Source organism: Neovison vison, chromosome 6, assembly GCF_020171115.1.
Source record: "Neovison vison isolate M4711 chromosome 6, ASM_NN_V1, whole genome shotgun sequence".
In the NCBI taxonomy this organism is placed as follows: Eukaryota; Metazoa; Chordata; class Mammalia; order Carnivora; family Mustelidae; genus Neogale; species Neogale vison.
In genome coordinates, this window is record NC_058096.1 from 216096410 (window position 1) to 216113632 (window position 17223).

General features: G+C 55.5%; 1 protein-coding gene across 3 annotated transcripts; it reads left to right on the forward strand.

The window, feature by feature from the left end:
* Positions 1 to 338: 338 nt before the first annotated feature.
* On the forward strand, positions 339 to 16719 carry ELAVL3 (ELAV like RNA binding protein 3). Of its 3 annotated transcripts, none has more exons than XM_044254152.1 (7): positions 339 to 420; positions 7240 to 7456; positions 7772 to 7875; positions 11254 to 11407; positions 11563 to 11788; positions 12707 to 12745; positions 14234 to 16719. In XM_044254152.1, exons 1-7 carry the CDS (start codon positions 412 to 414, stop codon positions 14583 to 14585), a joined length of 1101 nt encoding a protein of 366 aa, XP_044110087.1. In that variant the 5' UTR covers positions 339 to 411; the 3' UTR covers positions 14586 to 16719. The 3 variants fall into 3 exon arrangements, with proteins under 3 accessions (XP_044110087.1, XP_044110086.1, XP_044110089.1); XM_044254151.1 differs by having other exon boundaries at positions 343 to 420; positions 7237 to 7456; XM_044254154.1 differs by having other exon boundaries at positions 343 to 420; positions 7237 to 7456; positions 14255 to 16719.
* Positions 16720 to 17223: the final 504 nt, after the last annotated feature.

Here is a 17223-nt window from a genome sequence, read left to right on the forward strand (position 1 = left end):
GGAGGGTGGGAGGGAGGGCGGGCGAGGGGAGAGGACTGAGCACCCAGGACCGGACAGGCCCGGCCGAGGGGCGGCGGCGAAAGGCAGAGCGCCGCGATCTCTGTCAGGAAGCGCAACCTCCCCGGGCCCCGCGGGGCCGCGCAGGGGACGTTCTCAATCCCGCGTCCGCTCCCTCTTTCCATCCCCTGCCGCCCGCAGGCCACCCCGGGGCCCGGCTATCCGCGCGCGCGTCCTCGGGCTCGGGCCCGTCCCCGGCCCTCGAGGGAGCCGCCGCCTTCATCTACACCTCTGCAGCGGCCGCGCCAGAGGCCGCCCGGGCAGGACCCCGGCGTGAGCATCGAGCGCCCCCCAAGGAGTGCACGACCCCCGGAGCCGCCCTCAACACGGACCGCGCCCGCTGGGCACACAAGAATGGTCACTGTAGGTATTCCCTTGTCGCTGAGATGGAACCTGGTTGGGGAGGGGTTAGGCACAGGCTCCGCGGAGATGGCGGGGGGGGGGGGTAGGACCAGGCCTAGCTAGGCCCTGGTGGGGGGGTAGGACCGATCCTCGGGCCCTGAGAGTGGGCTGGGCCGCACCCAGAGTGCTGGGGGCGCATAGAGTCTGGCCTGAGAGGCCTTAGGGAGCCGAACTCTGATTTGGAGAGGCGTCCTAGGGCGCCCTGGGAGCGGGATTGCCCCCCTCCAGCAGGCCTGATGGGGGAGGGGCCGCAGCGGCGGAGGATGCCTTCTCCATCCAGGCCCGGACCCCGCAGGCCGCCCAGCCAAACACAGGGCCCCAGTCACTGGTGCTGGGCCAGGAAAAGGCGGCAAGCCGTCCCCGAGAACCCCGGGAAAGCCGGTAGCGTCGGATCGCGCGCCCCGGGCCCTGGCCGCGCCCGGGGAGCCGGGCGTCTTGTCCTCGAGCCTGTCGACCTTGCGGCAAGCGGGGAGGGGAGAGGAGGGGGCGCGCCCGGAGGCCCCGCGGGCCCGCCGCCGCTGCCGCCGCGTCCCTTTGTTTCTCGGAGCTTCTTAGCGGGCCGTAGCCTCGCGCGGGCGCCTCAGGCTTCGGGGAGGGGGAGGGGAGAGGAGGGCCTGCGGGGGGGGGGGGCGGCTTCCTGACTCCTGGGCCCCCGCCTCACGGGGGATGGGGTAAGAAACTCAGGGATGTCTCCTAGCCCAGGGCCAGGCGCCCCACCCCGCCAGGGCCCTGGGCCTCGGGGTGACCTTGAGAGCGCCCGCCCGCCCGCGCCGCTTGCCCCACTCCGGATGCTTTCAGCAACCACCGAGCTGGTCAGCTCCCGAACCCGCGGCCACGCCCGGCCACGCCCTGTATAACCACGCCCCTGCCCCGCCCATCTGGACCCCGCCCCCTTGGGCCCCCAGGGCCCGGCCTCGCCCGAGCCCTCGGATTTCCACTCGGCAACCCGGGCGTATCCCGGGGGCGGGGCTGGCCAGTCCTAGCCCCACCCCAGCTCCACCCCCGCCCCCGCCGCGCGACTCCGCTCCCCGCGCCGCCGCGCGTCCTTTGTCTGGTCCCAGCGCCCAGGCCTCCTTCTTCCGTACTTACGGTCTTTCCGGTCTCTGTGTGTGTGTGTCTCTGTGCACTGTGTCTCTTTCTGGGCCTCTTCTTGGAGGCTTGGCGAGCACAGTGGGTGGAGGGATGCTCAGCACTCCCTCCCTGCATGGGACCCTGGGACCCGCCCACCTGGCTCGGAGAAAGGAGGACCGAGAGGCCATGCTTCCCTGCTGTGTGACCTCAGGCAGGCACCCTCCTCTCTCTGGGCCTCAGGCGGCTAACCCAGTCGCAGGAACGTGAGTGCAGCCTCCTGAGGACCCTCAGAACCCGCACAGCTATCCAGCATCCATTCCTCTGATCTGTTCCTTCATTTGAAAGAGGGAAACTGATGCACAAAGGGGCGAGGGTGTGGTCAGAGGTCACAGAAGGGCCTTGAAGCCTTGGAACGCCTGGTTACTCCCCTGGAGAGCACTTCGTTGGAAGTCCACCAGGGGGACAAGGTGGGAGAAAGTGAGGGGATAAATTAAGACAGTAAGGGCCCTATATGGAGGAAGAGGACCCAGAAGTGAGAAGCCTAATTAGCACCACGTGGTGGCCCAGCCTTAGCATGTACAGTCACTCAATGCCCTATTGTGGCCAGTATCCAGACATCTATCACTGCTCCTGGGACCAGGGGGTCACAGCTGGGGCCAAAGGGGTCGGTCACAGGAGAGTCTGCAGAACAAGTCTCCCCTCAGATGTGTTCCCTGCAAAAACCGTATGTCATATGTGTGTGCAAAGGTGCAAAAGAGTTGAAGAAAGAGTAGCAGAGAAAGGGAGGGGGAGACAGACGGGTTCAGAGGGGACAGGAGGACAGAGAAACAGGGGGAGAAGAGGGAGAGAAAAAGAGAGAGGGAGAGCCAGAGGAAAAGCTGGAGAGACTGGGAGGAAAGGTTCCATTGCTCCCGATCATCTCTGCCTCCCCATCTTGGATCTGCCCTCCTCCCCTCTGACTTCGCCCCTCCACTCCTGACCTGGAACAGCCCTCCAAGGTCCCTGTGATCCCCGAGTCATCCCAGGCCACACGTTTGCCATGGGCTGGGGCCAGGCGGGTGTGATCTCCACCAATCCGATCCCTATTAGCGGCTCAGCCGGCTGAGCTGCAGAGGAAACGCGACACTGATCCTGCTAAGCTCTGGCACAGATGGGAGGGAGATGGGGTGCTGGGGAGATTAGTCGGCTGGGCCTCAAGATCCCAATTACCTTTTAACCCCATCCAAGTTGAGGACGTTTGCGGTGGCTCTGTACGCTCTGGGATAATCAGATCAGTAGTCAAACCTCATCACTACCTCCGCCGCCGCCGGTCACTCCCAGGCAAATCACAAATCCCTCTGACCCTCAATTTCTCCATGAGAGAAATGGAGCAGATGACCTCCAGCTTTCAGTGTGGTTGTGGGAAGTCAGTGAAACCTTTGCACCTGCTCAGTGCCTGGCACATAGTAGGGGTTCCAAAGCTGCAACCTGCTGGGTCCTGAAACAGCGTTTTGTGTTACTGCTAATTATTTGGTGGGGGCGGGGGTCCCATAGGAGACGTCATCAACCAATCACAGAACTCTAGTTTGCCAAGCCCGGAAGGGAACTCAGGTTCCATCTTCATGCGTGGGAAACTTTGGTGCCATATCTTTAGTGGTGGGAAAGAGGCCCAGAGAAGCAGTGTGTCAGCGGATACACAGTGAGGAGGTTGGAGCACGTGGTGGTACCCAGTAATTGTTTGTTGAATTGAATGGATAGACTTAGCCAACAGAGTGGGTTTAAATGTCATGATGCCTGGGCTAGGTGTAGAGTACAGGCTCAGTTTCACTTTGTTATTTTTTTTTACTATTATTAGCCTTTTTGGCCACTAGTAAAGTGGGCTCTGATGGCCAAGCTCCTGATTTGAATTCTTGATCCACCATCTGCATGCCACCTAGCCTTGTGTAAATTCCTAAATCCTTCATTGAGATTCAGTTTCCTCTTCTGGTAAATGAAGGAAAGAGTCCCATAATGTTCAATGTTGGAAGAATTGCCAAGAAATTGTCACAGAAAGGATTTTGTCTGGCACATAGCAGGGCCTCAATACGTGGCCAAAGTGGAGTATTAACCTTACGAAACTGGACACGGATCTATAGCGTGCATTCCTGTTTGATGGCAAGTGCCTGTGACAGACATTGCTAATCAACCCCCGGGGTGTGTTTCTGCTCAGTCTGGATGTGGCTTCAGAATAACTAACTCTCCCAGAAGCCCCCGGACAGCCACTCTCAGCCAACTGGAGACGTAGGGGAGTTGACCCTCTGTGCCATCCTTTTAATAAGAGTAAATGGAAAGGCAGCAGAGGCTCGAAGAAGAGCTAAGATCATCCCTGAGAATACACACCTGTAAGGTGCCAGAGCCGCCCTCATGCATTGGTCTCTGTCATTAGAAACAGCTTTAGTGTCCAACATAGCCAAGTTTGAGATCGACTTCGCCATTGATATCACTCAGCGTCTCTGGGCTCGGTTGCCTCACTTATAAAATGGAGACTCTTGCTGTCTCTAAAGATGACTGGGAGAAATACATGATATGATGCCTGGGAGCACTTCGCAACGCGCGGTGCCTGGCCCACAGATGCCAATGGGGCAGAACCAGTATTAATAGCCGGGATTACGAAACAGGGATGGCAGACACGACAAGCTGCTTCCTGTGATTGTCCCCATGGCAGACCTGATCCCAGAATACTTTCCAGCTGCACCCACATGTGGTTTTAGATCCTTCCCTGGGGTCACTGTGCCAATAACTTGGAGTTTGCAGCAAAGTGGAGCAGAGCTCCAGGAGCATTATGAAGCCTACCCGAGGACACGGAGCTGAGAAAGGTTAGGGCTAGCACTATTCTTCCGTTGGCAGTGGAAGCTGAAAATGCAGACACTCGATCAGAAACGCTCCTGTGCAAATCCCCATTTCTCCATTTATAAGCTGCGTGACCTTTAGTAATTTTTAAAACATTGTTGAATTTCACTTTCCCCCTCTGGTGTCTTAGTCAGCTTAGGCTGCTCTAACAAAATGCCATAAACTGGGGAGCTTAAACAACAGACATTTATTTCTCATAAATCTTCTGGAGGCTGGGAAGTCTAAGATCAAGGTACCATCTGAGTTGCTTCCTAGTAAGGAGTTGCTCCGTGCTTTGCAGATGGACCTCTTCTTGCTGTGTCCTGACCTGGTGGAGAGAGATCATTTCTATCCTGTCCCCCCTCCTTTTTTTTTTTTTTTAAAGATTCTATTTATTTAACAGAGAGAGAGACAATGAGAGAGGGAACACAAGTAGGGGGAGTGGGAGAAGGAGAAGCAGGCTTTCCGCCGAGCAGGGAGCCCCACGCAGGGCTCCATCCCAGGACCCCGGGATCATGACCTGAGCCAAAGGCAGACGCTTAACTGATTGAGCCACCCAGGCTCCCCGTCCTTGCCCCTTTTTATAAGGACATGAATCCCATTCATGGGGGCTCCACCCTCATGACCTAATTACCTCCCAAAGGTTCCACATCCAAATACCATCACATTGGGGATTAAGTTTTCAACATATGAATTTGAGGGGGACACAGCCATCTAGTTCACAGCATCTGTTAGGCAGGGGAAACTAAGCTCTCTTTTCAGGGTGGTTGTGAATAAGAAAAAAAAATAAACATTGCCTATAGAAGGCTTTGCACTGTGCCTAGCACACAGGAGGCCCAATATTTGGGAACAAGTATGGTATTGTGTTTTGGCTCAGGGAGGGCTGAGATAAAATGTACCTGCCGACTTCCTAATTCTGTAGCCTCAAAGACATTGCTAATCAATCACAGTGATCTCTCCTGCTGAAACTGAATATGGCTTCTAAACCTTCCTAATTCATCCCTTTCGGAAAACCCTACCAATCGATTTGATTTTTCAAGTAAGGGCACCCATCTGCCAACCATGCCATCGAAGAATACCTAAGGAAAGGCTGGCTGCTTTACCTTCCTATATCCGTTATAGATAATCCCAGTACTGTTTCCTGCTGAGCACAGATGTGGCCTTAAAATTCTTCTCTGTGTGGTCCTTATATGTAAAATACATGAAGAATTTATTTGATAATTGCTAAAGAAGTAGATCTTAGAGGTTCTCATCACAGGAAAAAAAAATTATAACTATGAATGGTGATGGATGTTGACTAGACTTATCGTGGAGATAATTTTGCAATACATACAAATATTGAGTCATTATGTTACACACCTGAAACTAATGTAATATTATATGTCAATTATTAAGAAATAGATGCAGGAGGAAAAAACATTAAATAAAATTCAACATCCATTCTTTAAAAAAAATCATCTTGGGATAATAAGAATAAAATTAAACATTCATAAGCGAAAACCGACAACAAAAATCAAATTTATCTGTGAAATGTTTAAAGCATTTCATTTAACATCATGAATTAAAAAGCCACTATTGCACTGTAGCCCCTGCAATAAGACAAGAAAAATAAATAACAGGTGTAGATTGGAGATAAAAAAAAAAATAAAGCTGTCATTGTTTGCTGGTGTTATTATGTTGTATATTTAAATAGCTCAGGGGCACCTACCTGGCTCAGTCAGAGCACACAACTCTTGATCTCAGGGCTGTGAGTTGAGCCCCACATGTGATATAGAGATTACTTAAAAATATGTTTTTAGAAGACTTTATTTTAATTTTTATTGATTTTTTAAAAGATTTTATTCATTTTTTGGAGAGAGAGAAAGAACACGAGCAGAAGGAAAGGGAGAAGCAGACACTCCACTGAGCAGGGACCCCCATGTGGGACTCAATCCCAGAACCCTGGGATCATGATCCAAGTCTAAGGCAGACGCTTAACAGACTAAGCCACCCAGGTGCCCTTATTTTTTATTTGAGAGAGAAAGAGAGTAAGTGAGAGAGATAGTATGAGCAGGGGGAGAGGCAGAGGGAGAAGCAGACTCCCCACTAAGCAGGGAGTCGGATGCAAGGCTTGATCCCAGGACACCGGGATCATGACCTGAACCAAAGGCAGATACTCAACAAACTGAGCCATCCAGGTGCCCCTTAAAAATAAAATCTTTTTTAAAAAATCATGATAATTGGGGCTCCTGGGTGGCTCACTCAGTTGGGCATCCGACTTTTGATTTCAGGTCAGGTCATGATCTCAGGGTTGTGGAATTGAGCCCCACATCAGGCTCAGTGTTGGGTGGGAGGGAGTCAGCTTGAGATTCTCTCTCTTCCTCTCCCTCTGCCCCTACTCACTCTCTCTCTCAAATAAATACATTTAAAAAATAATAATAAAAAACAGCTCAGCGGAAAAACTGGGGGAGGGAGATAAATGTCTAGGGGGATAATTATGCATGAAACAAAAGAAATATTAACACATTTGGGATAGGAATTCCCTTTGGTGGGAGGAGGGCAGGACATCGTCAGGGAGGTATTATATTTCTTATTCTGAAGACAAGAGTGTTCATCTTCTTCTTCAAGAAATGCACAGACTGATTTTAGACGAACAGGCAAACCTAGCAAGCATAGCAAGTAAACATAGAAAGCAAAATCACATGCAAGGTGCATGCCTGATGCTGGAGGAGTGGAAGGGATTATTAGAATAATACTCTCCTCTCTCCAAGTTTAAGCCCATGTCAGACTTGACTGATCCATCACCACTGAGCCCCTCTCACTCCCACTGATGCCTGTGTGGGGACTGGGCCGTGAGCGGGTGTGGCCTGTTGTCTCCAGCAGATACTCGGGGCCATGGAGTCTCAGGTGGCGGGGGGCCCGGCCGGCCCGGCCCTGCCCAACGGGCCACTCCTTGGTACAAACGGAGCCACTGATGACAGCAAGACCAACCTCATCGTCAACTACCTGCCCCAGAACATGACCCAGGATGAGTTCAAGAGTCTCTTTGGCAGCATTGGTGACATCGAATCCTGCAAGTTGGTTCGGGATAAGATCACAGGTGTGGCTGCTGGCAGGTGGGGAGGGAGGGGACAGAGGTGATAGTCTCAGAAGTACAGGTGTGGTGGGGGCAGGTAGCACCCTGGGGAATCTGATGGGGAGACAGGTGTGACCCCTGGCAGGGTATCTCAGGGGTGATGGGGGCAGGCAGTACTCTGGGGGATCGGAGGTGTCCTGGGGACAAGGTAGTACTCTCAGGGAACAGTAAGGTGGGGACCCACTCATAACCTTGAGTGATGGCAGTCAGCCTCTCAGGACCGGGTCTGGGAGGACACTGGTAGGTCTGGGGAGGTCATCATTCTGGTCCTGCCCACAGGGCAGAGCCTCGGTTACGGGTTTGTGAACTACTCTGATCCCAACGATGCAGACAAAGCCATCAGCACCCTCAACGGCCTCAAACTGCAGACGAAGACCATCAAGGTTAGTGCCCTCGTTTCCCTCTGCTGCCCATCCCCCATGACTGCCCGTCTGCGAATGTCCCCAATCCGCCCGTATTACTGCCCTCTTGGACTGCCCCCGTCACTGCCACTGAACCCCTACAGCCCCTCACCCTCACCACGCACCCTTTTCCCCACTGCCACCCGCCCTTCTCCACGGCTCATCCCCTGAGTGGTTGAAACTCTCCTCCAAGGGTTCCTAACTGGGCATCGGGGGCCCAATGGCTCTGCCTCTCTGAAACTCTGTTTCCTTATTTGTCAGAATACCAGCCGCACATTCTCTGGTAGCTTAGGGAGGTAGCCATACCATTGGCAGTAACAGAGTGACCAGGGTCGGATGGGCAGTCCCCCTCGCCTTTGTCATGGAAATGGAGGAGGGGTGGGGGCCCATCTGCCATCTGGAGCCTAATTAGGGTCTGGGAGGGCGGGATTAGGGGCGAGCCCCTCCCCCACCTTTGTGCAACGCCCCTCCCCCCCCATGACCTCCCCTCTCAGCAGCTGCAGCTGGGACTCTGCTAGCCCAGATTCCCTGGAGGGGGATCGCCATGGAAACCCCCCTCTCTAGGTTCGCCTGGGGGTGTCTGGACTCCGCCCCACAAATCTGCTCTGGAACCTTGGGGGAGGCTGAGCTGGGGGTGCCCATCTGGCCCCCAGTTCTCTCTGGGCACAGAGGTGCAGGAATCTCTCCCTCTCCCCATTGTGCGTTGTGGGGGAGGATGAGGTCGTGACCTGATGGGTCCCTCCATGGCCAACTAGACTCAGAAGCGCTGGGGCATGAGAGCGACAAATCCAGAGGGCCACTGTGTGCACGCAACGCCATGAGTGAACGTGTGTGTGCGATACCCTGGGCTGTGAGCCATTGTGTTTGTGGGACACCGTGACTGTGTGTCTGTTGTCACGTGAGTCCGGCTATTACAGACTTTGTGTCAGTGTGTGTCTGTGGGACGTGGTGTTTATCGCTCGGGTGCTTTGTGACACGCTGCGACTCTGGCCGTGACCTGCTGGGGCTGTGTGGGTGTGTCTGGCTGTGCCCCATATGGGATGTGGGTTTGTGCGGTGGTGACCGGTGTAGTTCTGTGACTCTTAACTGTACTTATCCAAGACCCCCAGAGCCTCTGGGAATGTCTTTGCAGCCTGAGTCCCCCTTCTGCTGGTCTAGGCACTGGGGCCGTACAGAGCGCGGGGTGGCCCTGTGTGTGTGTCTGTGTGTCTTGTGTGTCTGTGTCTGCCTGGGCGGCACAGTTGTATGGTCAGTCCCAACCGGGTGTTCTGGCAGATTCTGCCTTTGTCCTGTCCTGGTGAGGGGGTGTGGCTGAGCCCACACTCAGCTGAGGGACGTGGGTCAGCCCCCATCGTGGGGGGGATGGGAAATACCCCAGAAGTCCTACTCAATGCCTCAAATGAGCCCTGATTACCCCAAACACCCACCCAGGAGCTCAGGCCTATCTTCCCCTCACCCCTAAGTCTGATTCATCAACAAGCCCTCACGCCTCAACACTCACAGGCCAGAGTGGAAACCATTGAGTACGTGGCTGTGATTTTGAATGAATATTACCGGGGAGAGGAGCAGCTGCTGGGTTTCGGTTTGTTTCCTGGAGGACCCCAGGTGCGCACAATTGCGTTAATTAGAACCCCTCTACCTCCAGCCTAGGAGCGCCTTCACCTTGACCCCCACCCCCCAGCCCAATGTTCGCCTTTTGTTAGTTTTTTAATTAGTCATTTCTAATGAAGTTCTATGCCCTCCCAGCTCACCACGCCAAACAAAAAGCCCGGCCCTTGACAATGACCCTTATCTACCCAGAGGTTAATTTAGAAGGCTACAGAGGATAGACAGTGGCAGAAATAAGTGGAAAGAGAAGCTCGTGCCCCCCAGGGCCCCCGCCAGCTCTGGGTCAACCTGTTAGCATCTGGGGTAGCCCCCCCAGACTGTGTTTCCAGGACACAGATAAGCACACAATGAGACGGGGTCACATCTCACACCGCAGGCTGCTTTATAAATGGACTTTTCTTTCCCCCCGTTTACAATACTCACCACTGTTTCTGGGAAATAAATATACATGTCCACCATTTTTTAAAACAGCTGCAGAGAGTTTCATTGTTGGGCTGGACCGTAATTAATGACACAAATCGAGTGATCACACTAAAACGTGTCTAATTCACCACTGAGAGAAGTGCTTGGAGAGAGTGACAGGGCCGGGGAGGAGCGGAGGACCCAATTCAGATGGAAGAGGACAGGGAAGACCCTTCAGCTGAGACTGGAAGAAGAAAGGGGAGGAAGGGTGTTCCAGGCTGAAGGGAACAGCCAGAGCAAAGGCCCTGAGACAGAAGTGTGCCTGGTGTGTTTGGGGAACACGGAGGGACTGGTGTGGCTGAAACAGAAAGTCTGGGCAGAGATGAGAGTGAGGGTGTGGGCTGATGGGCAGGTTTCAGGGCCTAGTGGGCTGTGAGAAGGACTTTTACTCTGGAGAAGGTGGGAGCCACAGAAGGTTCTGACCAAAGGAAGGATGAGCCCTGACTCAGTTTCTCACAGGTGCCCTCTGGCAGCTGTGGTGGAAAGAGACGGGAGGTTAGGGTGGGAGTGGGGACCAGGGTAGAGGCTGCTGTACTGGCCTGGGTGAGCCATGGCGGGTGGTGGGCCACGACACAGCAGTGGAAGTAGGGGGCAAGTGTGGATTCTGGGTAATGAGGAGGAATCGATGGTGGATTGGATGTGGGTGTGAAAGACGGGCATCAGGGACAACGGAGGCTGGGGACCTGAGCACCCAGGAGGATAAAGCTACCGCTACGGAACTGGGGCATCCATGGGGACAGTTGGGAGCTAAATGCAGCCTCACTGAGTGGAATCCCCTGCGAGACCTCGGGGGTGCCCAGAGGCAGGTGTCACACAGGTATGCAGCTTGGGGATCAGGCCCACACTGGGGATGGACATTTGGGAGTCATCAGCATTGAGCTGGCAGCTAAAGACCTGAGTGACCCTGAGGGCCACAGGATGGTCAGAAAGAAAAGGGCCAGAGTCCCGGGCTCACTTTCCAAAGGAGCAGAAAATGTCTTGTTGACGGAATGTATGGTGTGAGAGCAGGAGCTGGGGACTCGAGGTCCTCAGGGTGACATGTGCCACCTCGGGACCCAGTGACAGTGACAGGTTTCCCTTCCCCTTTATGGAGGCCAGGCCACATTATCAACCACAGCCACGGCCCCTCCTTCAAGCCCTCAGCACCGCCCATGGAGATGACTTGAGAGATATTTATTGCATGAACAGGTGAGGCACTTCTGCTGCTCGCTGGTGGCCAAGACATGGCCTCAGTCTCCCCATCTGTGAAATGGGTCTTCCCTCACCTCTGTCCACTTACCCTCCCTGCAGGTGTCCTATGCCAGACCCAGTTCGGCATCCATCCGTGATGCTAACCTGTATGTCAGTGGACTCCCCAAGACCATGAGCCAGAAGGAAATGGAGCAGCTCTTCTCCCAGTATGGCCGCATCATCACTTCCCGCATCCTGGTGGACCAGGTCACAGGTCAGGCTGCCAGGGACGATGCACTTGGCAGGGCACCGGGCAAAGGCACGGAGGTGGGACCAAAGTGGAGAAGGCGGGCACGGCGGGGGCGGAGAAGTGGGAAAGGGGGTCACATCACGGGGCAGGGTCCTCAGGACGCCCTCACTCCCTGACAGGCGTCTCTCGGGGTGTGGGATTCATCCGCTTTGACAAGAGAATCGAGGCTGAGGAGGCCATCAAAGGACTGAACGGGCAGAAGCCGCTGGGCGCGGCGGAGCCCATCACGGTCAAGTTCGCCAACAACCCAAGTCAGAAGACCGGCCAGGCCCTGCTCACTCACCTCTACCAGTCATCAGCCCGACGCTACGCAGGCCCCCTACACCATCAGACGCAGCGCTTCCGGTAAGGCCCCAGGCACCCTGAGGCCTTGCAACCAGCCTCCCTGAACCCCATTCCTGCAAGGCAGAGGGACCCTGGGAGGGTGTCCACACGCTGGGGCCACTGAGGGCAGCAAAGGAGAAATGTGTATGTCAGATGCTGAGGCCAAGCCCTTGTACACAGCAGGCATTCAATGTACGCAGGGCACTATGAGTGGCATCGGCATTAAGAGTTTTATTTTTTGTAAAGATTTATTAGAGAGAGGGAAGGAGAGAGTGTAAGCAGGGGGAGGGTGGAGGCAGAGGGAGAGGGACAAGCCGACTCCCAGCTGAGCAGAGAGCTCAAAGGGGGTGGGTTGGGGGGAGTCAATCCCAGGACCCTGGGATCATGACCTGAGCCAAAGGTAGATGCTTAACCAACTGAGCCACCCTGGCACCTAAAATCTTTGAATTTTAGAGTCAAAAAAAAAAAAAAAATTTTAGAGTCACCTGATCGGGGTCCCTCTCTCTCAGGGCTGGCGTCCCATGCTGTGTGCTCATGGGAGAGGAGTGTCGGTATTTTACAAACAGGGACCCTGAGGCAACACGAAGTGTTGTCACTTGCCCAGCCCAGGCACTACCCCAAAGAGACCTGAACCTCCCCTTTTGGGGACCTGAGCCCCGCAGGCTGGGGGCAGGCGAGTGGGACTGGGCAGGCTGGGATGGGGAGGACAGGACGCGGGCACAGGCCAGGCAGAGGCAGGGCGGGCGAGAGGCAGTGCCCGAGCAACCACGTTCCGTGCCAGGCGGTGTCCAGCCGGGCGGGGAGCAGGCGGGTGGGGGCAGGGCCGGGCTGCTGGCCTGCTGGGTGGGGGCGGGGAGGGCAGTCAGGCCAGGGCTGGCCAGAGTCACAGCTGGGGGTGTGGCCAGAGGCCACGGGTGACCACCCTTTTTGCTTCCACAGGCTGGATAACTTGCTCAACATGGCCTACGGAGTCAAGAGGTAACAGTGCCCCCGCCCTGCTGTCCCCAGCTCCCCACTGTCCTTCCTCGGACTCTTGCTCCAGTGCTGGAACCCACCCTCCCCCATCTCCCCCCGGGGACTGCCAGCTTAGCTGTGTCTGCCCCCTGTCTGGGGTCAGGGAGTCGTGTGTCCATTAGGAAAGTTAGAGGCTACGAAGCCTAGTAAATGCCTGGAAAGAGCTACTATGGAATTCGAACCCAGGAGGGCCTGTGCAGGGCACTCTCCAGCCCATGGAAGGGGTCATGGCCATGGGCCCAGTCACAGCCATGCCCCCTGGTTCCCACACTGTCCGAAAAAAAAACCATCTGCCACTGCTAATGGTTTTTGCTGAGGGTCACAGAACACCCCCTTTCACCCCCGAGTCTGGGCTGGACCTTGTGACCTGCATGGCATTGTCCCCATTCCTGCCCTCCAGAGGGTCTCTGCGTTTACTGCAGGGGGAGCTGTTGAGCACACACTGAGTGCCGGGCGCTGGGCTTAGGGCTGGGGACCCAATGTGGCCCAGCCAGACTTGGTATCCCGTGGAGATGACATGGCATTGAGCACAGCGCTTGGCACGTAGTGGGCGCTCAATAAAAGGCAGCGGCTCCTGTGATTATTGTTATCGTTATTCATTATCTCTGCCTGGTGGGGCAGGAGACAGGAACAGTGAACAGGGCTGTGAAGGGGGCAGGAGAGGGGGTGACAGGGACCCTGCCGAGACCGCGGACATGACCAGGGTGCCAGCCAGCAAGCTGTTCGTCCCCTCTGGGGCCCCCTCTGAGCTGAGCAAGGCCCGGACTGTAGGGAGGCAGTGAGGAACAAGGGTGGAGCCAGTCCTGTCTGTTCATTCACTCGGGCCCTCTGACAGTCAGTCAACAAACCCTCCCCGGTGCTGCCGTGCTGGGAGCCATTCCGGCTGGAGCAAAACCCGCAGAGAAAGGGGAGTGGATCCTAAATATACAATTTGAGCAGGAAAAGGCTGGCAAGAGGCAGAGGAAGGCAGCAGACCACTTTATGAGTTAGAGACCTGGTCCCAGAGTGGGGGGCTCCTCCAGCCACTCTCTCTGCCTGGGATGAGCGCTGCCCCTGGTGGGGGGCCTCTAGCCAGGGAGGGGTGGCAGGGTGCGGTCCGTGGAGGGGAACATGTGCCTCGGGAAGGATAGTTCATCAGGAGTGGGGAAGGGGCCAGGGTCCACAAGGCCAAGGACCTAGTCAGGTCAGAGGTTAGGGGGTCTGGGTGTAGCTGGAGGCTCCTGGCAAGACTGGGTGAGGGCCTGACGTTCAGATCAGGTCAGAGTTCAGGCCACAGCTGCAGGTCAGGATGGAGGCTCGGGTGGGGTCACGGGGCAAAAGTCACGAGACCTCGGCAGGGTCAGGACAATGCAGGGATCACCGCTCGGCCTGAGGTCACCATGGCGTCAGGGGTCCCAGGGGCTCAGGGGTGTGCCGGGGGTCAGGGCAGAGCCCGCGTGACCCCCAAAGTAGTCCCCTGTCGCTCATCGCCAGGTTCTCGCCCATCGCCATCGACGGCATGAGTGGCCTCGCGGGCGTGGGCCTGTCGGGGGGTGCGGCAGGCGCTGGCTGGTGTATCTTCGTGTACAACCTGTCGCCGGAGGCGGACGAGAGCGTGCTGTGGCAGCTGTTCGGGCCCTTTGGGGCAGTCACCAACGTCAAGGTCATCCGCGACTTCACCACCAACAAGTGCAAGGGCTTTGGCTTCGTCACGATGACCAACTACGACGAAGCGGCCATGGCCATCGCCAGCCTCAACGGCTACCGCCTGGGCGAGCGCGTGCTGCAGGTGTCCTTCAAGACCAGCAAACAGCACAAGGCCTGAGCCACAGCCGCCCGCCCTCCCCACCCTCCCCGGGCAGCAGAGAGAGAGAGAGAGAGAGAGGGGCCCCGAGAGAGACAGCGCAGGCAGACCACCGACGGCACGAGGGCCCCGCGTCCCTGCGGAAGCCACAGGGTGAGCACTCGGGGTGGGGGGGGAGAGTCTGCAGGGAATGGGGGGGTGCCTGGGGGTCCCCCACCCCATCCTCCTGCCCCCACCCCAGGCTGGGCTGTTCACTCTCTCGTCTTGGTTTTGTTCACGGCGATGGTTTTTGTTTCTTTTTTCGGCTAAAAAGAAAGCAGAGATGTGCCCCCGCCCCACCTTCAACCACCCTCCACGGGATGGCTTTGCAGGGGTCCTGGGGGTGCACTCCCAGACCCCCCTGCCCAGGCCTCCCCAACACCTAGATGAGCCTGAGGGGAGGGGGGACAGGTTTAAAAATCCCCAAAAAAGCGAAACGGAGGAGGGGTGTGGGCATCCCTGGCCCAGAGCCGCTGGATGGAGTATGAGGCGCAGGGGGAGGGGCTGGAAACAGAAACAAAATGAAAAAAAAGGGGGGGGTGGGAGGGGAAGAAAAACTCTATTTTTGTAAAAAGGGAAAAAAGACCTCGTGGAGAATTTTTACTGGGGATTCTTGAACTTGAAAAAAAAAAACACAAAAAAAGACAAAAAAAAAAAAGAAAATATTTTGGCAGGTTATGTTTACCAACTGGGGCAGGGGTAGGGAGCAGGGCTTGGGGGCTGGGGGTCCATGGGGCCACACAGAGAAACACAGCCACATGACACGTGGAGGCATGCACGCGCGCACACACACACACACACACACACACACATACACCCCACAGAGACACACAGAAGCACTGACAGACCCAGAGACACGCCCCGGACACCTTCAGGAGCTCGTTGGCTAGAACCAGACGTGCAGACACACACATAGATAATCACAGGAGACCAAAGCGGGGGGGCTCCGCAAACGTGGCCACGGTCAAAAACACTGTCATGGGCAAATGTGGCCACAGGTGGGTGCGGAAGGCGAACATTTCCGCGTCGACACGTGAGAGCAGAGACAGATATGCGCGGACACACAAACCTAGTCACCCCGTCATGGAGATAGAGATACAACACCCAGGAGACACCGACACGCCCATAGCATCCCTCAGGCCCAGGCGAGAGGTCGTGGCCCAGAGCCTGGCCCAGTCTACTTCCTCCGGCTAGGCCGCCTGGGTCTCCTCCGGACGCGTGGCCCCGCTCAGCCCAGCCCCAGGTTCTCTTCAGAGCTCTCTCCTGGCTCATAGTGGTCCCTGCCGCCCACGAACACAGGCGTGCACACACAACATCCATGCATCCAAACACACGATACCTCGTTTCACTTTTGGCGTCATGGTGGGCTGGAGGCAGCCCCCCCCCAAACACTTGAGGCCAAAGGACCCCCTGTCCCTGGGGCTGAACCTTCCTGGGCCGAGGCCCTGGCCCAGAGGCTGAGGTGGGAGGCTGGGCCCTGAGCCTTCTCCCTCCCCAAGGCCTCCCCAGCAGGAAGTACCCGCTGTTCCCTCCAGGCCCCCACCTTCACCCTGCGGTGGCCAGGCCCAGGGGCCCAGCCCCGAATTCCCTTCCCCGCCACCACTTGTCACCCCCTTTCAGTTTGTTGGGTTTTTCCGTCTTTCCAAACTCCTGAGGGCCGGGGATGCAGCGCCCATCCCAAGCCCCAGCCCCGGCTTCTGTCTGGAAAGTCCAGACACTTTCCATTCCCCTAGTTTTCATTCTTTATTAAAAAAAGAAAAAAAGAAAAAAAAAAAGAAAGAAAGAAAAGAAAAAAAGAGAGAAAAAGAAAGAAAAAATTCCAACAGAAGCCGAAGGCCGGAGCCCCTGGGAGCCCTCGCAGCCCCCCACCCCCCGCAGTGGGCCCAGTCGGAACTGAGAATTGCAAACCCTGAGTTCAGTCGCCCTTTCTCCGGTGTCCCTGCGCTTGGTGTCTGGCCATGGCCCCATCTGACTGCCCAGCTCTCTCTCCCCGACCCCTCCCGGTGTTTGTTAGTAAACGTCTGTGGAGCTTCTGCTGCAAGGAACAAAAAGAAAAAAAAAAAATCAAAAAAGCGACAAAAAAAAAAAAACACAAACAGAAGAGGAAAAAAGCGACAAAAAAAGGAAGAAAAAAAAACACACAGAAGAGATTTAAAAAAAAAAAAAAGGAAAAAAAAAAAGACATAAACTGGCACCAGTTAACTTTCTTGTACTTTTTTGCCGAATTTAGCTTCTTGTAGTTTTAACTTATTGCTATGTTAACTATTTATTCTCCTCGTTGCCCTGTAAGGACATTTGTGTATATTTCTGTTCCTTCATCCAGTTTGCAAGTTTAAAGGAACCACGATGTTCTCTTTGTTTCTTTAAGTTTTGCTGAGACGTGGTTATGCCTAATTTATTTATAAAAGGGGAAGTGGAATCATTAAAGTAATAATAATTATTAATAACAGTAATGGTAGCTGAGCGGCGCCCAGGGGGGCGTGTGCTCTGTGGGGCGTTCCCCGCGGCCAGCGACGTCCGGGGTCTTAATGGGATTATTTTTGCTCGTCTTGAGAATTTTTTCAGTCCTATTTAGCTGGTGAAAACCCTAGCTTGTTCTTGATACACGAACCTATTTATT